The sequence below is a fragment of the Protopterus annectens genome, chromosome 2.part1, assembly GCF_019279795.1.
Source record: "Protopterus annectens isolate FY-2018-M chromosome 2.part1, PAN1.0, whole genome shotgun sequence".
NCBI lineage: Eukaryota > Metazoa > Chordata > Ceratodontiformes > Protopteridae > Protopterus > Protopterus annectens.
Genome location: NC_056729.1, coordinates 1,462,839,476 through 1,462,857,131, shown reverse-complemented (window position 1 = coordinate 1,462,857,131; position 17,656 = coordinate 1,462,839,476). Strand labels below are relative to the sequence as shown.

Genomic DNA, 17,656 nt, shown 5'->3' with positions numbered 1-17,656 from the left:
CACAAAACTCCCCAAATAAACTAATGGTTCTAGGGCACCAAAATGTTTCCCACCTGGGCTGGGAGGGTGGCCTAATGGTTAAGGTGTTTGCCTTACAGACACAAGGTGCAGGGTTTGAGTCTCACAAGGCATAATTGGCTAGGCTTAAAATGGCTTGCAAGGGCAGTTAGCTTAGTATGAATCTATGAACCTATAAATCTATCTATGAACCTGTTACCCCCCCCCCTTTTTTTAGTTTGAATTAAACAGTACAACTACATGTTTCCACATACCAAATATGGTACACAGTAATGACCAATTAAAACAATACATCAATGGGTTAGTCCTTAAAGCATTTCGACTCTCAGTATGTTATGCAACATGTTCTTGAGGTTTTATCTAATTTAACTGTAGCTGATTATTTCTATACACTACAAATGGTTGCATGTATTCAGATCTCTGCCATATTTACATGACCTTTATTTCGAACTGTTTCACCTGCAAGCATACAGTACTGACAATATGAGCATGACTTACATAGGGGGTCTGCTTCTGAAATAGTCATGCTTCCAAATTTTATACCACTTTGCTCAGTATTACCTAAATTTTGCATTCCTTAAGTATTTAAAACACTTTTTACCAGTCTCTGCACAAGTTACTCATCTAGATTTCTACACTTTTAATCTCTGATACTATTTTACCTCTGTTTAGTTTTTTCCTCTTTGTACAGTTTATTTCTGTAGATCACTGTTATTAGTTTTTTGCCAATACCCCTGTTATAAGTAAGCTGGAGTTTTTTGAGACGGTCTGGGTAGGGCATCTGTTTGAGGCCGGCAATCCTCTTTGTGAGGTATTTCTGCCAAAGACCTTCTGTGTTAGCCTATACTTCAGAGAAGTAGATACCAAACAGGAGAGGACCCAGGACTGAACCCTGTGGTACTCCACTTGTCACTGTTCTGAAGTCAGATTTGGAGTCTGCTACTTTCACAGTGTGGGTTCTGTCAGTGAGCCAGTTGGCAACCCATCTTGTGACACAGGGATTTATACCTAGTTTAGTGAGTTTATCTATAATTCCAGAGTGCGGGATGGTGTTGAAAGCCTTGGCAAGATCTAGATAGGCTGTCTGAACCACCTTATCCTTGTCTACGGCTTTGGTGACTGCTTCAAAGAAGTCTATCAGGTTTAGGAGACATGATCTGCCTTTTACAAACTCTAACTGGGTGGGATCCAGAGTTTGGAGATTACCAATGTCTTTGTTTATAAGTTCCATGATGATACGTTCCATGGCCTTGCAGACAAGGCTCGTCAGGCTAATGGGGCGGTAGTTCCCGGGGTCCACGGTGGCTCCCCCCTTGTGGAGTGGGATAACCATTGCTGTGCGCCATTCAGCAGGCACAAAGCCTAAGGTGAAGCTATGATTGAACATGGTACTTACGTTGGGTGCCTGTTCGTTCTGTAGTTCGTGTAGAACGCAGCCTGGGATGTTGTCTGGTCCCATGGATGCTGTGTTCTTGACTTTGGAGTGTGTGGTTTTCACCTGTGCAGTCGTGATTACAGGAACTTTGCATTCTTCCGGTATAGAGATGGGCTCTTTAGGGGGTGAGTGGGGGGAGTAAAGTTAGCACTGAACCTATTTTCCAGGATGTTGGCAATATCAGTTGGGTCTGTATATTTAGTGCCATTATGCTGCAACTCAGAGCAGATCTGAGTGTTGCCATTGAGAATCTTGACAGCTATAGAATGTTTTGTGGTTTTCTTTAGAATCAGTGGCGATTTTGTTTTCGTAACTAGCTTTGGAGGATTTTATCAGGGATCGCAGCTTCTTACTGAGGCTGATCTGGGAGCTCCTCCACTCGTGGGATTTTACTCTCTTTTGCAAGAGTTTCTTCCTTCTGTTGTACAGTTTTGTTTATGGCAGGGGACCACCAGACAGGCTTCCTTTTTTTTGGAGGATAGCACGATCCATGCACTCATGTAAGTGCTTATAAAGTGCAATTGTGTAGGATTCAGTAGTCGTAACTGTATTGTCCATCTGCATGGGTGTCATGAAGTTCACCACTTCTGTCTTAAGAAGCATGAAGTTGGCTTTGGAGAAATTTCTTACCATGGTTTCCTTAATGGGGGGTGGAGGCAGGATGTGGATATTTACGGTAATTAGCTTATGGTTGGATCGGACCAATGAGACGCTGACATCAGGTGTGGAACACCGGTCACTCATATTGGTAATGACTAGATCTAGGATATTGTTGCCCCTGGTGGGGTTGTGGATAAGTTCATCCAGGGCATTGGAGTTTATGAATCCCAGAAAGCGTTGAGCGAAGGAGTTGGTACAGGAGTAGTTTTCCCAGTTAATGGTGGAGTAGTTGAGATCGCCCATTATTAGGGTGCTTGGTTGAACCCTAATATTTTCCAGTACATCAAGAAAAGAGGAGTGGGAATCCTGGGACATGGTGGGTGATCTGTAGCAAGCTACAGTTTGGATTGCAGTTTTGCTCAGAGTTAGCTGCACTTGAATAACCTCGGCTGCATTAAGCTGAGCAACTAGCCTGGAAGTGTGGATATCCTTAATGAATATGGACACACCTCCGCCTTTGGTGTTCCGGTCCAGGTTACATGGCCGAAAAGTGTGGTATGAGTTATAGCCTGCTAGTGCAGGGGTGCTCTCTGGAGCCTTGAACCAGGTCTCAGTCACTGCACAGATATCTATATTCTCCATTTTTGCTTGCCTGATCCTGTTAAGGTGGTGAATTTGTCATTTAAACCTTGCCTACAAAAGGCACTATAGGGGCGGCAAGAACCTTAGCCAGTATCCGGAATCCCAGGGGAGACAGGTGCAGGCCATCTCTGGCAAAACATCGTGGTCTGTCGACCATGTCATCCCAGGCAGACACAGATACTGGATCCCTTTAGAATGGCACCAGAAGCTAAGCCAATTGTTGAAGTCAATAATTTTGTCCTTGTACTGCGGCATCATTCTGGGTGATGGCAGAATGCTACTCAGGGCTAGGGTCATACCTGCCTGGACTACAAGATCGGAGAGCTGTTCCATGTCTCTTTTCATGTAGTCCAGGGAGGTATGTCTCAGGTCGTTCAAACCAACATGGACAATGACAGAGTCATATTTGTACTTGTTGTGGAGTGTGGAGTGACCTAAGTGCGTGGGTTATGTGGCGGATCCTGGCACCCTACAGGCAGCTGACAGTAACTTTCTCCTTGTTTAGCCTGGTGAGTGGGACATCAGTGTGCCTGACTATAGAGCTACCTATGACTAGTGTGTTGGGTACGTTGTTTTGCCTTACTGGCTGGGGTTGAGTGGCACACTGAGTCTGTGGGCTATGTGTCATTTGGGTTGTGTTGGGGGGTGGAGGTTGCTTGCATTTCTGCTTTGGAGGTCTCCGTTGCTTGAGCAGATTATTATTGAGAGCCTCCATGATTGTTTTTGTGTTTCTATGTGTGGATTTTGGTGGTGTAGATTTAGTGAGACTATGTGATGAGTGTGGTGTAGTGCAAGTGTTTACCTTCTCCTCTTGACTGTCAAGTTCAGTCTTGATTGGAGAGAACTTTACCTCCAGTTTGGCTAGATAAGTGCATCTCTCACAGGTTGTAGTTTTGGGTGGTAGGAGAGGGTTGTCTGTGTACATGAGGCAATTTCTACATTGCCCCAAGATGCCCAGATTCATCAGATAGACAGGAGAGAACACTGGGAAGCTGACCCTTGGACATGACTGAATAAAAAAACTATTTTCCTCTAGATAAGTGAGGAAAGTCAGTACAATAGCTGTTTTTCTCTAAGCAAGTGGGGAAAGTAAGTACCAAAACTGTTTTCCTCTAGGTAATGAGGAAGGTTGAGTGCTGTAGTAATTAGTAGGTTATTTAGTGCTTACAAGTTCTGAACAATTGCTGGTCAGGAATAAGCAAATTCAAGTGATAAAAGTAAGAATCTGTATCTGGACTAAACTAGTTATAGGAAAGGGGGGAAAACAAGTGCAAATGTGGGCTTTTAAATCAGAAAGTTGAGAGATGGAAAAACTGTCCAAATGGCCAATAACTATAATTTCTGGGCCAGAACCACTCCTTATGTGGTAGATAGGTTACCTAGTGCTTACCACTCCCACTGATAAGCTAGAAGACTTCCCTCCAACACAGAAAGCTTGGGGGGGGGGGGGGGGCTCAGAAGCTTACAGAGAGCTAGCACACTTGAGTATGTAGAAATGTTAGACCAAACAGTTTAAAAAATGCAATTAAATTAAAAATGACTAAAAACAATGCAGAAGGAGTCTAATAGGTAGAATGAGGTAAAGAGATGGGACTGGGGGGTCCCAGATCAAATCTACAGTGGGGGCGGGCAACTGCAAAATCCTCCAAATTTAAACACAGGAATAGGGAGGGTAGGTATGGGAAAACCAACACCCTCAGCAGAGATCTGAAAAACTATACAGTGAAGCAAAAATAACAGTGCACAACTCTGAAGTCAGCCAGCAATGATATAAACTCAGTCAAACAACAATTACCAGTACACAGCTGTGAAGTGCCAGAAAAATATACTCAGCTCTGTATATCTCCAAACAATTTATTTTATCATTATTTACATTTCTCTTATCACCTTTGATTCACAGGAAAGTACAATGGCCACCATTACCAAAGAGTGTAAATCTAGTATAACAATCTGAAGTCCAGCCCACTCTTAGTTGCTGCACTGTTTTACATTTTTACCAAAATCATGCAATCCATATACACTTTGAAACTGTTTACTTAGTATCACTTTCAGAGTCTATATACAAAATATTCAGATTTCCTTAGATCACCAGAACTGGGTCGGTCTGATCACAAAAATTAAGTATTAATTTTGTATCACTTTTACTAGCTTCAGGAGGCTATAAATTCCTACTATATTGATGTTCTTACTCATAATTCTCACACCTAAAACTAAGAAACTGACCATGGTGCCCTCATCTGCTTACAGTCGCTTGTTTTTTGCCTCCAGGTCTGTTTTTATGTTGGTGGACAGTGTCACCAATACTTTGTTTCTATTTGCATCCATCAAAATATATTCCTCTATTTTGTTCCAGTCAATCTCTTAACTACATTTCTGTTCTCTCTTATACTGTTTTCATGATTAGTTTTAGCATTTGACTTATTATGTAAGCTTCTAGAAAACTAATCATTGGCAAATTCACAAGTGACTTCTGAACCCCATGAGTTAAATGCTTTTTTCTATAAAAAATACACATTTCTAAAAGTTCAGCATCACGTCTATCTTTGCATACATGTACCTGCTCATTTCTGACATTTATTTCCAAACACCTCTGAGCACATAAATTAATGCACCTTTGCACCCTTCTTAGCACTCTTAGAAGTGACACCTCCTATTGCTTTTCTAGATGTTGCTTTCCAGCATCGATTACTTTTGACCTTTACCTTCCAAAAATTAAATGCAACTAAGAATTGAACACAAGTCTTACTCTAAAATTAACCAGCATTGTTCCTGCTTTTAGGTATCCACTCAGAGAAAATCAATCCACCACTTTACTCCTTCAGTGTTTTTTCTACTTACATGGATTCAACTTTTTAGCAGTTTAGTTGTTCAGATGCCATCCAGACTGCAATCCAAACCAGTCACTATAGACGTTCTCAGAAACTGGGAAGTCTACTGGTCAGTTTACTAAATAAATGACACTAGCAGCAGTGTAAACTACAGCTCTTTGCATTACCAAAAGTACTTTAAAAACTGGAGCTTATTCATGGGTCAGACCTGTCGGATATCCTGATTTGCTCCTAGGATAATCTCATTCATTGCTGGAGGGGGAATCCTTAAACCTTCTTTGAATGCAACAGTCATCATGGCACCCTGAAATAAAATAAAAATAAATATTAAGAATATTAATAGATGAAGGCACCAATCAAGATTTCATCTTCAGTATTTGGATCCAAGTTGTCTTGGAGAAACCTGCTAACTGATCAACTATGTACAGGTTCCATATTTCTGGCACTCTTACAAATGAATTTACACATTTTTGTGGGCATAAACATTGCAGTGAAACAGCACAGTATAATACCAAAAAGAAAGCAAGCAAGAGAAATCACTTAAGTACAAATGAAGCAATAAGAACAAAAAAATACAGTAACATCTTAATTAAAATAATCATATTGCATCAATTACGAGAAAGGATACAAAATAAATGGGGGAACTTAAATTAGTCAAATTCCCTTTTGGTCAACATCCATGTAGCTGACAAACTTTAGTCGATTACATAGATGGTCGGAAGGTGTTTGAGATCACATAATTCTTGGTTTGGGAAATATGCCTCTTCCCCGACATTGTGCGATCTTGGAATTAGTACACATAATTGCTTGCCTACCTGCAAAAAATGTTTATACTATTTTTTAAATTTTGGTTTTGCAAATGCTAATATTTTGTCTTAGTACATAGCATGCTGATGTTTACAAAATTTGACCTTCTGCGGTCGATATTGTGAGTAGCAATACTTGGGTCATTTATTCTTTCAGTAGACCTGAAATAAATACAACAAATTATGAAAATGATGATGAAATTAAGTAACCAAAAAAATTCGTCTGGAAATGTGTTGACTCTGACGACACAAAAATAGCAAATCCATGCGTCTATAAACCAGAAAATAAGTGGCCATGCGATTTACATTATATAATAATATATCTTTGCTCTGAGAGTGCTGATGGAGAAGTACAGAGAATGTCGGAAGGAGTTGCATTGTGTTTTTGTAGACTTAGAGAAAGCATATGACAGGGTGCCTAGAGAGGAGTTGTGGTATTGTATGAGGAAGTCAGGAGTGTCAGAAAAGTATGTAAGAGTGGTACAGGTTATGTACGAGGGTAGTGTGACAGCGATGAGGTCTGCGGTGGGAGTGACGGATGCGTTTAAGGTGGAGGTGGGGTTACATCAAGGATCAGCTCTGAGCCCTTTCTTATTTGCAATGGTGATGGACAGGTTGACAGACGAGATCAGACAGAAGTCCGCATGGACTATGATATTTGCAGATGACACTGTGATCTGTAGTGAAAGTAGGGAACAGGTGCAGGAGACCCTGGAGAGATGGAGAGGAATGAAGGTCAGCAGGACTAAGACAGAATATATGTGTGTGAATGAGAGGGAGGATACAGGAATGGTGAGGATGCAAGGAGTAGAGGTGGCAAAGGTGGATGAGTTTAAATACTTGGGGTCAATAGTTCAGAGTAACGGTGAGTGTGGAAAAGAGGCGAAGAAGAGAGTACAGGCAGGATGGAGTGGGTGGAGAAGTGTGTCAGGAGTGATTTGTGACAGACGAGTACCTGTAAGAGTGAAAGTGAAGATGTACAAGAGGGTAGTGAGACCAGCTATGTTATATGGGTTGGAGACAGTGGCATTGACAAAAAGGCAGGAGTTTGAGCTGGATGTGACAGAATTAAAGATGTTAAGATTTGCACTGGGTGTGACGAGGGTGGACAGGATTAGGAATAAGTATATTAGAGGGTCAGCCCAGGTTGGAAGGTTTGGAGACAAAGCCAGAGAGGTACGATTACGTTGGTTTGGACATGTGCTGAGGAGGGATGCTGAGTATATTGGGAAAAAGATGCTAAGGATGAAGCTACCAGGTAACAGGAAAAGAGGAAGTCCTAAGATAAGGTTTATGGATGTGGTGAGAGAGGGGATATGCAGGTGGTTGGTGTGACAGAGCAAGATGCAGAGGACAGGAAGAAATGGAAACAGGTGATCTGCTGTGGCGACCCCTAAGGGGAACAGCCGAAAGAAGATGATGATGATGATATCCAAAAAATTTGCATATGCTTAAACACTGCAATTTATGAATTAGAACAAGCTTTCTTCAAACAATAATTATACACAAATACAAAACTTATATGCAGCACAACAAAAACCCATGCAACAGACAGACAAGGGAATTTTAGCCTGGAAACACATTAATTTATTTACAGCAAATAAAACACCACACAGATTAGGTTAAAGAACAAAACATGCTTACAAAAGAAAAAGTTTGTAGCAAAAAATATCATCTCTGGCTTTTAAACAGAGCAAATTTGCTTCATTATCCAGTCTTTAAACAGAAATATTAAAAGTTCCTTTTTTTCAACTTGGATCCAATTCAGTCCACTAAAGTACACAATATTTTTCACTATACGTTTCTGTTTTCTAACATTTTACTGTAAGTATGAATTCCAGGAACTGTGCTATTTTATGCAACTAATATAGTTTTATTTTGTATTATTCCCTACTTAATAGCTGCAGCTAGGCTGCAGTTTAAAAAGTGTTCTATTCAATCTACTTCATTTGTCTGATAAATTTAACTGTTTACTGTCTTGACAATTTAAACAGAAAGAGCGAGTACAGTAAATCATTAAAATTTGTGAAAGGCCTGCAAAAAACCTTTCAGTGGGTTGCCACCCTTAAAAATGACAAGTCTTCCTTCTACAAATTAAAAAAAGAAGAATGAATAAATAGTGAGAAAAATACCTTAATCTGCTCTAGCCGTGGTTTCTGGAAGCGCAAATCGAAGCAGTAGTTCACCAGTGAGCGAATCTTAGGATGGTTCCGGTCATTACACATACAAATAATGGGAATCTTTGTCTGTTTAATTAGTCCAATTAGTTCCTAAAATTTTAAATAAAACAATAACAAGTTTGCCAGTATATAATTCTTCATAATGCCGATCAAATAAACATGAAATTAACAGCGAGAAAGAGCACTAATCTTTCTTCTCAGAGGCACATTTCTGAAAGATATTCTTTACCAGTTAAACTGCACAAAATTTTTCCAGGCAGTAGTAAGTTACCTGAATTGCCTTGCAGGTGACCTGTAAAATGTGGTGCCCCACCACTCATTTCTCTCTCTCTCTCTTTTTTTTTTTTACTGCTTATCCTCAGTGTAGCTGCCCATCAGCTACACCAATTCCTTTCCTTGTTCCCCAGGGTCTGCCAAACTTCCTTAACCTCCTCCAGACTCATACAGACTTGTATCCAGGGCCGAAGAGGAGATCAAGGATGTTGGTGCAGTGTCACACTGCTGCCTGGGAGTGTACCCTAAACTGCCTTCCACCCCCGCACCAACTCTGTAATCATTGCCTATGGAAGGTGCTTGCATGCCTCCACAGGAGGAGCCTTCAAGTAACAGTATACCAACTGCAGGGCAGAGCTCACCAAGTTCTTAATACTGCTAATACAGCATGCCTAGGCAACCCCCCAGGGCAGATAAATCGCCTTCTGTCACTCCTATCCTCCTCCATCCAGTTCTGCCAGCGTCTATGCTGCTAGTCAAACATGACTTGATTGTGGCACATAGTAGGGACTTTATCCCTCTGTGTCATAGGGCCATCTACCTCTGACAGGTTTGTCACCAGACTGAAGTTCAGAGGATACCCTGCCATGGAGAATTGGGGGAAGTAATGTTAGGTTGGCAAAACTGTGCATGAAGTCTGCAATAAAAGTAAGGAGTTCCCCTCCTAATTTAATGTCACCCAGTTGTTCAAAAGGTCAGGCCAGTGAGGGCAAAGGGACGGATTTCTTTTTCAACACAGACAGGTATTTGTTCTGCAGGCCTACTAAGGAGCTCACATGCAATGCTTCACTCCCTGCACTTCTAGACTTAAATACAAGTAAACCCTAAAATTGCGCAACTGCAAGGAAAGGGCCAAACATCAAAAGGAGAAGTCACACTCAATGATTCTATTTTACTTCCAAAGTAAAACTCTCATGCAGACTTCAAAACGAGACAATGCAAAATTGCTTTCAAGCAAAGTTATCTTTGGAACTCAGTGCAACAGTAAAAAAATGTTCTATTTTTGTGGGCCTTCATCACAGTAACTGTGAGCAAGATGTCATTAATAGGACTGGTCTTAGATGAAATGGCACCAAGGTAAAGGAGTCCATGGTGCCCCCCCCCCCCCCCAACTCCCCTTGTCTACAGTTTCCTTCACTGGTGATCCCCAGTGCCCCCATCCCCTTCATCCTGGTCTCCCTTGTTTTTCTAACACTGTCTAATTCTTCATCTTTTTACCCCTTTCATCGTTTTAACACACCCAAGCCTGTGATAACTGTGGAGAAAAGAACTAAATCAAGCCAGGGGCTGGGGTGGACTACTAGGTCTCTAGAAGCCATGAGGTTTCAAGATAATTTATAGTGCATTTTATAAATTTTCTTCCCAACTCTTTGACCCAATGATGGCCTGAACAAAATCATAACCAAGTAAAGTTCAGTCCTACTTTTTCCTTTCAATGAAAAAAAAAAAGTTATGTTCAAAGTAGCAATAATTTGAGAAGGCAAATGCTTGTGAGGCGAAAAATCATATCTGCCTACCCATCCCCCAAATAAATAGACAGTCACCTTCTGTATGATACTGGGATGAAAGAGAAAGAACCAATGGCAACAGTCATATTTCAAGTTGCTGTCATCATACATCTATACAATATACCTCATTGCCCTACCTCAAAAAATAACCACCTTCTGTGTACCCTCTGATGGTAGGGGGGAAAAAACATGAAAGAACAAACAGGGCACGGTAACATATTTCAGGTTGCCACTGTCAGACATATACACATTGCATGCCTTCTTACCTTTGTCCCTACAAGATTAAAACCTACATGCAAGTCTGATGCTAGACTAGAAAAAAAGCTAAAATTTCACAACATTCAAATTTGTTGTTCCTGTACAGTACACTGTCTACACACAAGCTATACTGTTCTGTGCACACCACAGAGGTTTCACTGTGAGGAAAGTTAAAAAAATATATATTGACCACACAATCCTCAGCCCACATGACCCACAGCAACCTTCTGTGCACACCTCAGGAAATTTAATGAAATAATGATCACACTAACCACATCTACTGACACAAGTTAGAGAGAGACACATCCTGTGCACATGCCTTAACAGGCACCCCAACTAAGCACAAGTCAAAATACACTACTTCTGGGCTATGGGTGCCACAAGATCTAGAGAAGCTATTTGAAGGTCTGTATGTTCTGTGATGCATTCTATACCTTATACTTGAAATATATGTTAACTGTTTTTTTCTTCTACCTATAAGATTTGTATATGTGCCTGCCAGTACTGCGCACGCGTGTGTTCCATCCACATATAAAACCCGGTGGTACTAATCATACCTCTCAACTGTCCCTGACTTCCAGGGATGTCTCCGATTTTTACTCAAATTTTAGCTCTGTCCCTCTTAAAACCGCTAACCTGTAACCTGCAAAAAGAAAAACATGTGTACTGCTGAAAATATTTTTTCTGCAATTATGTTCTGTATTACAGGCACTCTGATAAAGTACCATAAGTCAATCAATGAGCCCATTTACTTATAACTATGATAGTGAAGGGCACCAAGTTTCTTTAAAAAAAAAAAAAAAAAAAGTTATGTACTCACCATAACGTTCCATGTTTGTTGTCCATCTCGCCATTCATTCTTACTGGTTGGGTTGGGAGCCGATCCTCGGCTCCGACTTGGCCACATACTATAGCTCGTGGCTGAAGAACTATCCCATCATGCAGTGTGTGATTCCCCAGATCTTGTTTTCTGCTACTCATAGTCATATGTGAACACTAGTCTTACAATAAAGGATACCAAAAGGAAAGAATGTCAGAGGAGGCCCTGTCCAAAGAAGAAATCCTCCAGGTTCTCTAGGAGTCTTAGGCAGGGGGAAGGTGGGAGGGATCATAAGAATGAATGGCGAGATGGACAACAAACATGGAACGTTATGGTGAGTACACAACTTCTTTATGTTATGTTGTCCTATCTCGCCTTCATTCATACTGGTTGGGACAGCGTCCCTAGCACCATATTCCCAAGGTGGCTCATGGGAATACACTTTTCAGCACAGTGGAACCAAAGGAGGCCCTGTCCCTGGAGGCCAAATCCACCTTGTAATGAATGATAAATGTGTGAGGTGTTGCCCATGTAGCAGCGGCACAAACATTATCCATTGACATTTTAGCCTGGTACGCAAATGACGTTGCTACAGCCCTAGTAGAGTGACCTTTGACTTTGAAAGATAGGTGTCTTATTAGAATTGTAAATAAAGGTAATACAAATTGAGAGTCAGTTTGAGAGTGAGACTTTAGAAACTGGCATGCCTTTTTTGACTTCTGAAAATTAAACAATCAGACTTCCTGAAATCTTTGGTTCAATGTAAATAGAAGCGAAGTTGCCTATGTACATCTAACTGATGTATTTTTTGCCATGATTAGGGAAAAACACTGGCAGCTCAATAGATTTAAGTTATGTTGTGAACACACACCAGGTAAAAATGATGGGTTTGTCTGGAGAGATACTCTATCCTTATGGAAGATTAAATACGGAGGTTTGACTGATAAAGCTTGCAATTTCCCAGACTCTTCTTGCATAGGTAATAGCAACTAAGAAAATTGTTTTCCAAGACAGACATTGGAGGTCACAAGATGATGAGGGTTCAAGAGGGGGCAAGGTCAGATATGTTGGAACAAAATTCAAGTACCATGGCAAGAGTGGTTCTTTAGTGGGGGGGGGGGGGTCTTAAACAGGTACCCTTTAAAAAGGCCTTACATAATCTGTGTGACATCAAGTTACAAGTTCCATCTCCTACATGAAAATTAGAAATTGCAGCTAATTGCACCTTGATAGTAGCTGCCGCTGAACCTTGTTGAAAAAGCTCTGATAGGAACTCAAGAAGAGAACGGAGCAGAAAGGGGATCAATGTTTTTATTCTGAGCCCAGAGTAAGAACCTTTTCCATTTGCTAGAATACAGCTTCCTAGCTGTAGCTTTGTGTGAGGATACCAGGATGCGTTTAACTAATGGTGTAAAATTAAGAAACACAAAGGCGTTCCCAAAACTAATAAAATTAAAACACAGCAAAATAAATGGTTCCGTGGTCAATAAAAGCAAGCAGAAATTCCAGTCACAAGGAAAACCAAACGAAATTAGCGTTCCACACTTTATTGAACGCTTTCGTCTAGAAGACTTCATCAGAATATAACATCATAATCCAGCAAATATATATACCAACATCAGGGACCCAAGTTCAATCAACCAATTAAGTAATAAAAACATTTAAAGGACTACAAATATTATAAAAAACAATACATATATAAAATGTACTGTTGAACAAATATTTAAATATCCATCCTTATTAAGACCTAACTTTCTATATTTTAAAAAACATTTATTGTCCGATTCAACCCAGGTTTTTTATCGGCACCAAATTTAACTTGTCATAATGTTTCTTGTTCTAAGTGAGTTTTTAAATCACCACCCCTCAAATCAACATTACCTACTTCTAAAATAATAAAAAGAATTTTTTATACTTTTCACATTCAGAGGAGTGCTTAAACAAAGCATTCCTAATGTTGTTTGTTTTTATACTACATACACGTTCACTTATGCATTCCCGTAAAGTGCGTGTAGTCATACCTACATAAAATGCTGAACACCCACTACAAAAAAATAATATACACTACTACTTTAGTCATGCAATTAACATACCCTGGAACCTCAAAAGTTTGACTCGTACTCCACCATAACACAAGGTCCTTTGTAAATGTACCTACAAAAATTACAATGACCGTATTTATGCATTCCTCTTTTTTGTGAATATTGAATAGATTTTACAACAGTTAATACTAGAACTATTTCTATGAACAAATTTTGGTTTAACACCTATAACTTTCATCAAATCATTGTTAACTTCCAATATTTTCCAATTCTTCTGTATAATGTGCCTAATATCCCAGCTGTCTACGGTCATATCCAAGGAACAAACTGTTCCAAAATTTTTCCACTTATTCTTTGTATTAAAATCTGTTCCAAAGGAAACCCTTAAAGGTGGATATAAACAATCACGTTTAGTCAAAATATCATGACATAAACTGTCCAAATATACCTTATCATATCCCCTCTATGGGAGAACATCTCAGTAATTAATTCAAGATCATCTAACAGCTCTTGAGTATTTTGTTGTCATACGACATGCCCTAATGTACTGCCCCCCCTTGGGTATATTTTTCTTGGTATAATTTGGATGGTTGCTCTTATAATGTAAGTATCCATTCGTAAAAGTCTTTTTACGATAAATACGACTGTGCAACAATTTATCTTCATCATCCCATCTAAGGGATACGTCTAAAAAATCAATTTCATGTCCACAGCTCTCCAACACAAATTAAAAAAAAAAACAGACATTAATTTCAATCAAAAATTCATTATGGTTTCATCGGTACCGTCAATGATAAAAAACAAGTCATCTACAAATCTAGAATAAAAAATTAGATTGTATTTTTCCATCATACATGACAAAACAGTTTCCCACCATGCCATAACTATTTGCATATGCCTGGGCTGCCGGTGACCCCATAGCAACACCCTTTTTTGTTTATAATAAACCCCACTGAACAGAAAAAAGTTATTTAACACTATTTCAGTGAGATTACAAATTAAAATGATTGTACTTGAATTCATATCTGAAAGATCTGACAAGAATTCCCTAACACATCAGTGGTAAACAGTGTACCTAGTTGTATCAAAACAGAACCCCTTAAAAAAATTCTCCTAATTTGTTCAAAAAAGAATCTTTTAAATAGGAGCTCAAATTTTGTACCAGTGGATTTAATGTAGCATCAACTACCAAAGCCATTCCTTCAGTTACAGTGTGTGGAGCGGATACTATCGGCCTAAAATGAGGGTTTTCCAGGTCCTTATGGACCTTAGGTATTCCAAATAAAACCCCAACCTTAGGCTTTTCAACAACACAAAACTCATACATTTCTAAATCCATTTCTCCATTCATGAATTCATCATATTTTATTTATTTATTTTATTTTATATTTGTTAACCGGGAAATTCCAACTGGACCAGGTCCATTTTCAGTGGAGGCCCGGGGAGAAAAACTCCAGTAATTAGTTATACAAAAAACAGGACCACAAATACAATACACAAATAAGATGTAGTAAACTGATTCCAATATATATGATGAATGTAATAATACAAAAAGAAGTTACTAAAACACTCCTAACATAAGATATGAAAAATGAGTAAAAAGACAATATTAGTTATACATTGGTAAGAGAAGAAATATGTCAAGTAATTCATTAGGTAAAAGTACAACTTTTCAAATGAACACAGCATGCAGTGATCAGAGAGCAATTTGGGGAGTTAATAGCAGTGTGGGTATGTTTATGTGATACAAGGGCATAACCAGGTACTAAGGAGATGTGATTTGAGGGAGTTTTTGAATATAGAGGTGGAAGGGGCAGTGGACATGGAGTGGGGAAGAGAGTTCCATTTTCTGGCAACGGTATGGGAGTGGAGTGTTTTCCCTGGGTTATTATTAGCCTTGGTGATGGAGAGGAAAGATTTTTCACCGCGGTGTAGGGAGTAAGTAGATTGGTTTCAGGGTATTTGGGAATACTGTAGGCTGTAATCAGCTGGTGATAGTTAAGTAGCTGTGGTAGCTCAAGCCATTTTAGTTCTTTTAGTGCAGTACAGTGATGGGTTCTACAGGTCGGGTTAGTAGCAAACTTGGCTATTTTATTGTAGCACGATTCTAGTTTGCCTAGGTCACACTTTCTGATTTGGGGGAAGATTGGTGCTGCGTATAATAGAGTTGAGAGTAGGTGGCTTTGTGTAAGAGTGACTCTAGGTTTCTGTGAGAGAAAGGACTTGTGCCTGTATAGGGAGCCTAGCTTTTTCTGTACTAGTTTTATGGTATGTGAGATGTAGACATCAAAGTGAAGATTGTCAATTTCAATGACCAGAAATTTGGTGTGGTTAGAAGGGGAGATGGTGGTGCCGTCCTTAGATGTTATGGTAAATGAGAGGGCTTTTTTTGATTTATTAGGGGAAAATAGTAGCAGTTTAGTCTTCTTGGGATTTACAATTAGTTGGATGCCTGAGATCCATTTTTCTGCAGAGTTAAAGGTATCCTGAGTGAGTGTTTGTAGGGTGGTGAGAGATGAGGCGGAGCAGATCAGGGTTGAATCATCTGCATATTGAATGACTGTGGCGTGCTGTGTTGAGCTATAGAAGTTATTTGTGAATATAGAAAATAGTAGTGGGCCCAGTACAGAGCCCTGTGGGACCTCCTATGGTGGTTGGAAGTTGTGGAGACAGAGTTCCTTTCCACTGGACAGATTGTTGCCTGTCACCATAGGTAGCTTCTGAACCAGGCTATAGTAGAGGAGGTGAAGGCTAGTGATGTTAGTGAGTCTAGTAGGATGGAGTGGGAGACCATGTCAAATGATTCTGATAGGTCCAGGAAAATGGCTGATACATATTTATCATTCCTGTGAAAGTTGATATGATTAGAGAAGGACAGAAGGGCGGTGGTAGTGCTGTGACGTGGACGGAAACCGTGTTGTATGGTAGATAGGAGATTGTGTGTGTTACAAAATGTCATCACTTCCAAATGGATGCATTTCTCAAGAACTTTTAGTTATGTACTTACCATAACTTTAGATGTTTGGGATCCATCTCGCCTACATTCAATACTGATGGGCTCGGAGCCGATCCTTCGGCTCCGACTCGGCACGCTATGCTATAGAGCGAGGCCTCTTATTGGCTGAGCTATTTCTTATCCCAAGATGCACCACCACTAATCCCCCAGATCTTGTTTGTCCGCATTCATGCACACATGCACAACTTATTTATATTACATTGTTAGATGTTTCAAGATGAAACAACAGGATTCGGACCTTCTGATATCCTCTGATCTCCAAGGAAGGGGGAAGGAGGGTGGGTTATTGGGAATGTGAGATGGATCCCAAACATCTAAAGTTATGGTAAGTACATAACTAAAAGATGTTATGTGATCCTATCTCGCCTACATTCAATACTGATGGGACAGCGTCCCTAGCACCTAAATCCTGGGTGGCTCATTGGAAAACACTCCTGAGCACTGTGGAACCAAATGAAGCTCGTCCTCTAGATGCCACATCCAATTTGTAGTGGGAAATGAAAGTGTGCGGGGAAGACCATGTAGCCGCAGCACAAATGTCACTAATGGCAAGCTTAGAATGAAATGCTATCGAAGTAGCCATAGCCCTTGTAGAATGAGCTTTGACAGAGGTGGTAAACTCTTTGTTAGAAGAAGAATAAGCTTGAGTAATACAGTCCCCGATCCATTTGGCAATAGTGATCTTTGTGACGGCTTTGCCCAATTTATTGTCTGCAAAGGATACAAACAACTGATCTGTTTTCCTTGTTTGTTTGGTCCTATCTAAATAAAAACGCAACTGCCTGTGGACATCTAATGTGTGGAATATGAATTCCGCTTTGTTAGAATACTTCGGAAAGAAGACTGGAAGTTCTAATGATTGTTGTAGGCAGAAACTGGAACAAACTTTAGGGACAAAGGAAGGATTTGGCCTGAGAGATACTCTGTCTTTGTGAAAAACCAAGTACGGAGGTTTTACAGACAAAGCTTGAAGCTCAGAAACCCTTCTGGCAGAAGTAATCGCTACCAGAAAGGCAGTCTTCCACGATAGAAATTTTAAATCACATGTCGCTGCCGGTTCGAAGGGGAAGGAAGTTAAGGCGCGTAACACCACATCGAGATCCCATGGAGGAGCAGGATGAGAAATCGGAGGTCTTAAAAGCGCAGCACCTTTCAAGAAGGTCTTACACAATGTATTGCTCATTAAAGGTGGGTCTATAGATTCGTGAAAATTGGAAATAGCTGCCAATT

General features: G+C 40.1%; 1 protein-coding gene across 1 annotated transcript in view; it reads right to left on the bottom strand.

Annotated features, from left to right (window-relative positions):
• Nucleotides 1-17,656, bottom strand: part of RFC1 (replication factor C subunit 1) — a 1,497,679-nt gene that overhangs the window by 409,074 nt on the left and 1,070,949 nt on the right. Inside the window, exons 15-16 of the mRNA XM_044063570.1 lie at nucleotides 8,462-8,599; nucleotides 5,732-5,827 (exon numbers count right to left, since the gene is read on the bottom strand). Coding sequence (XP_043919505.1) covers nucleotides 5,732-5,827; nucleotides 8,462-8,599 — 234 coding nt within the window. The remainder of the gene's footprint in view (nucleotides 1-5,731; nucleotides 5,828-8,461; nucleotides 8,600-17,656) is intronic.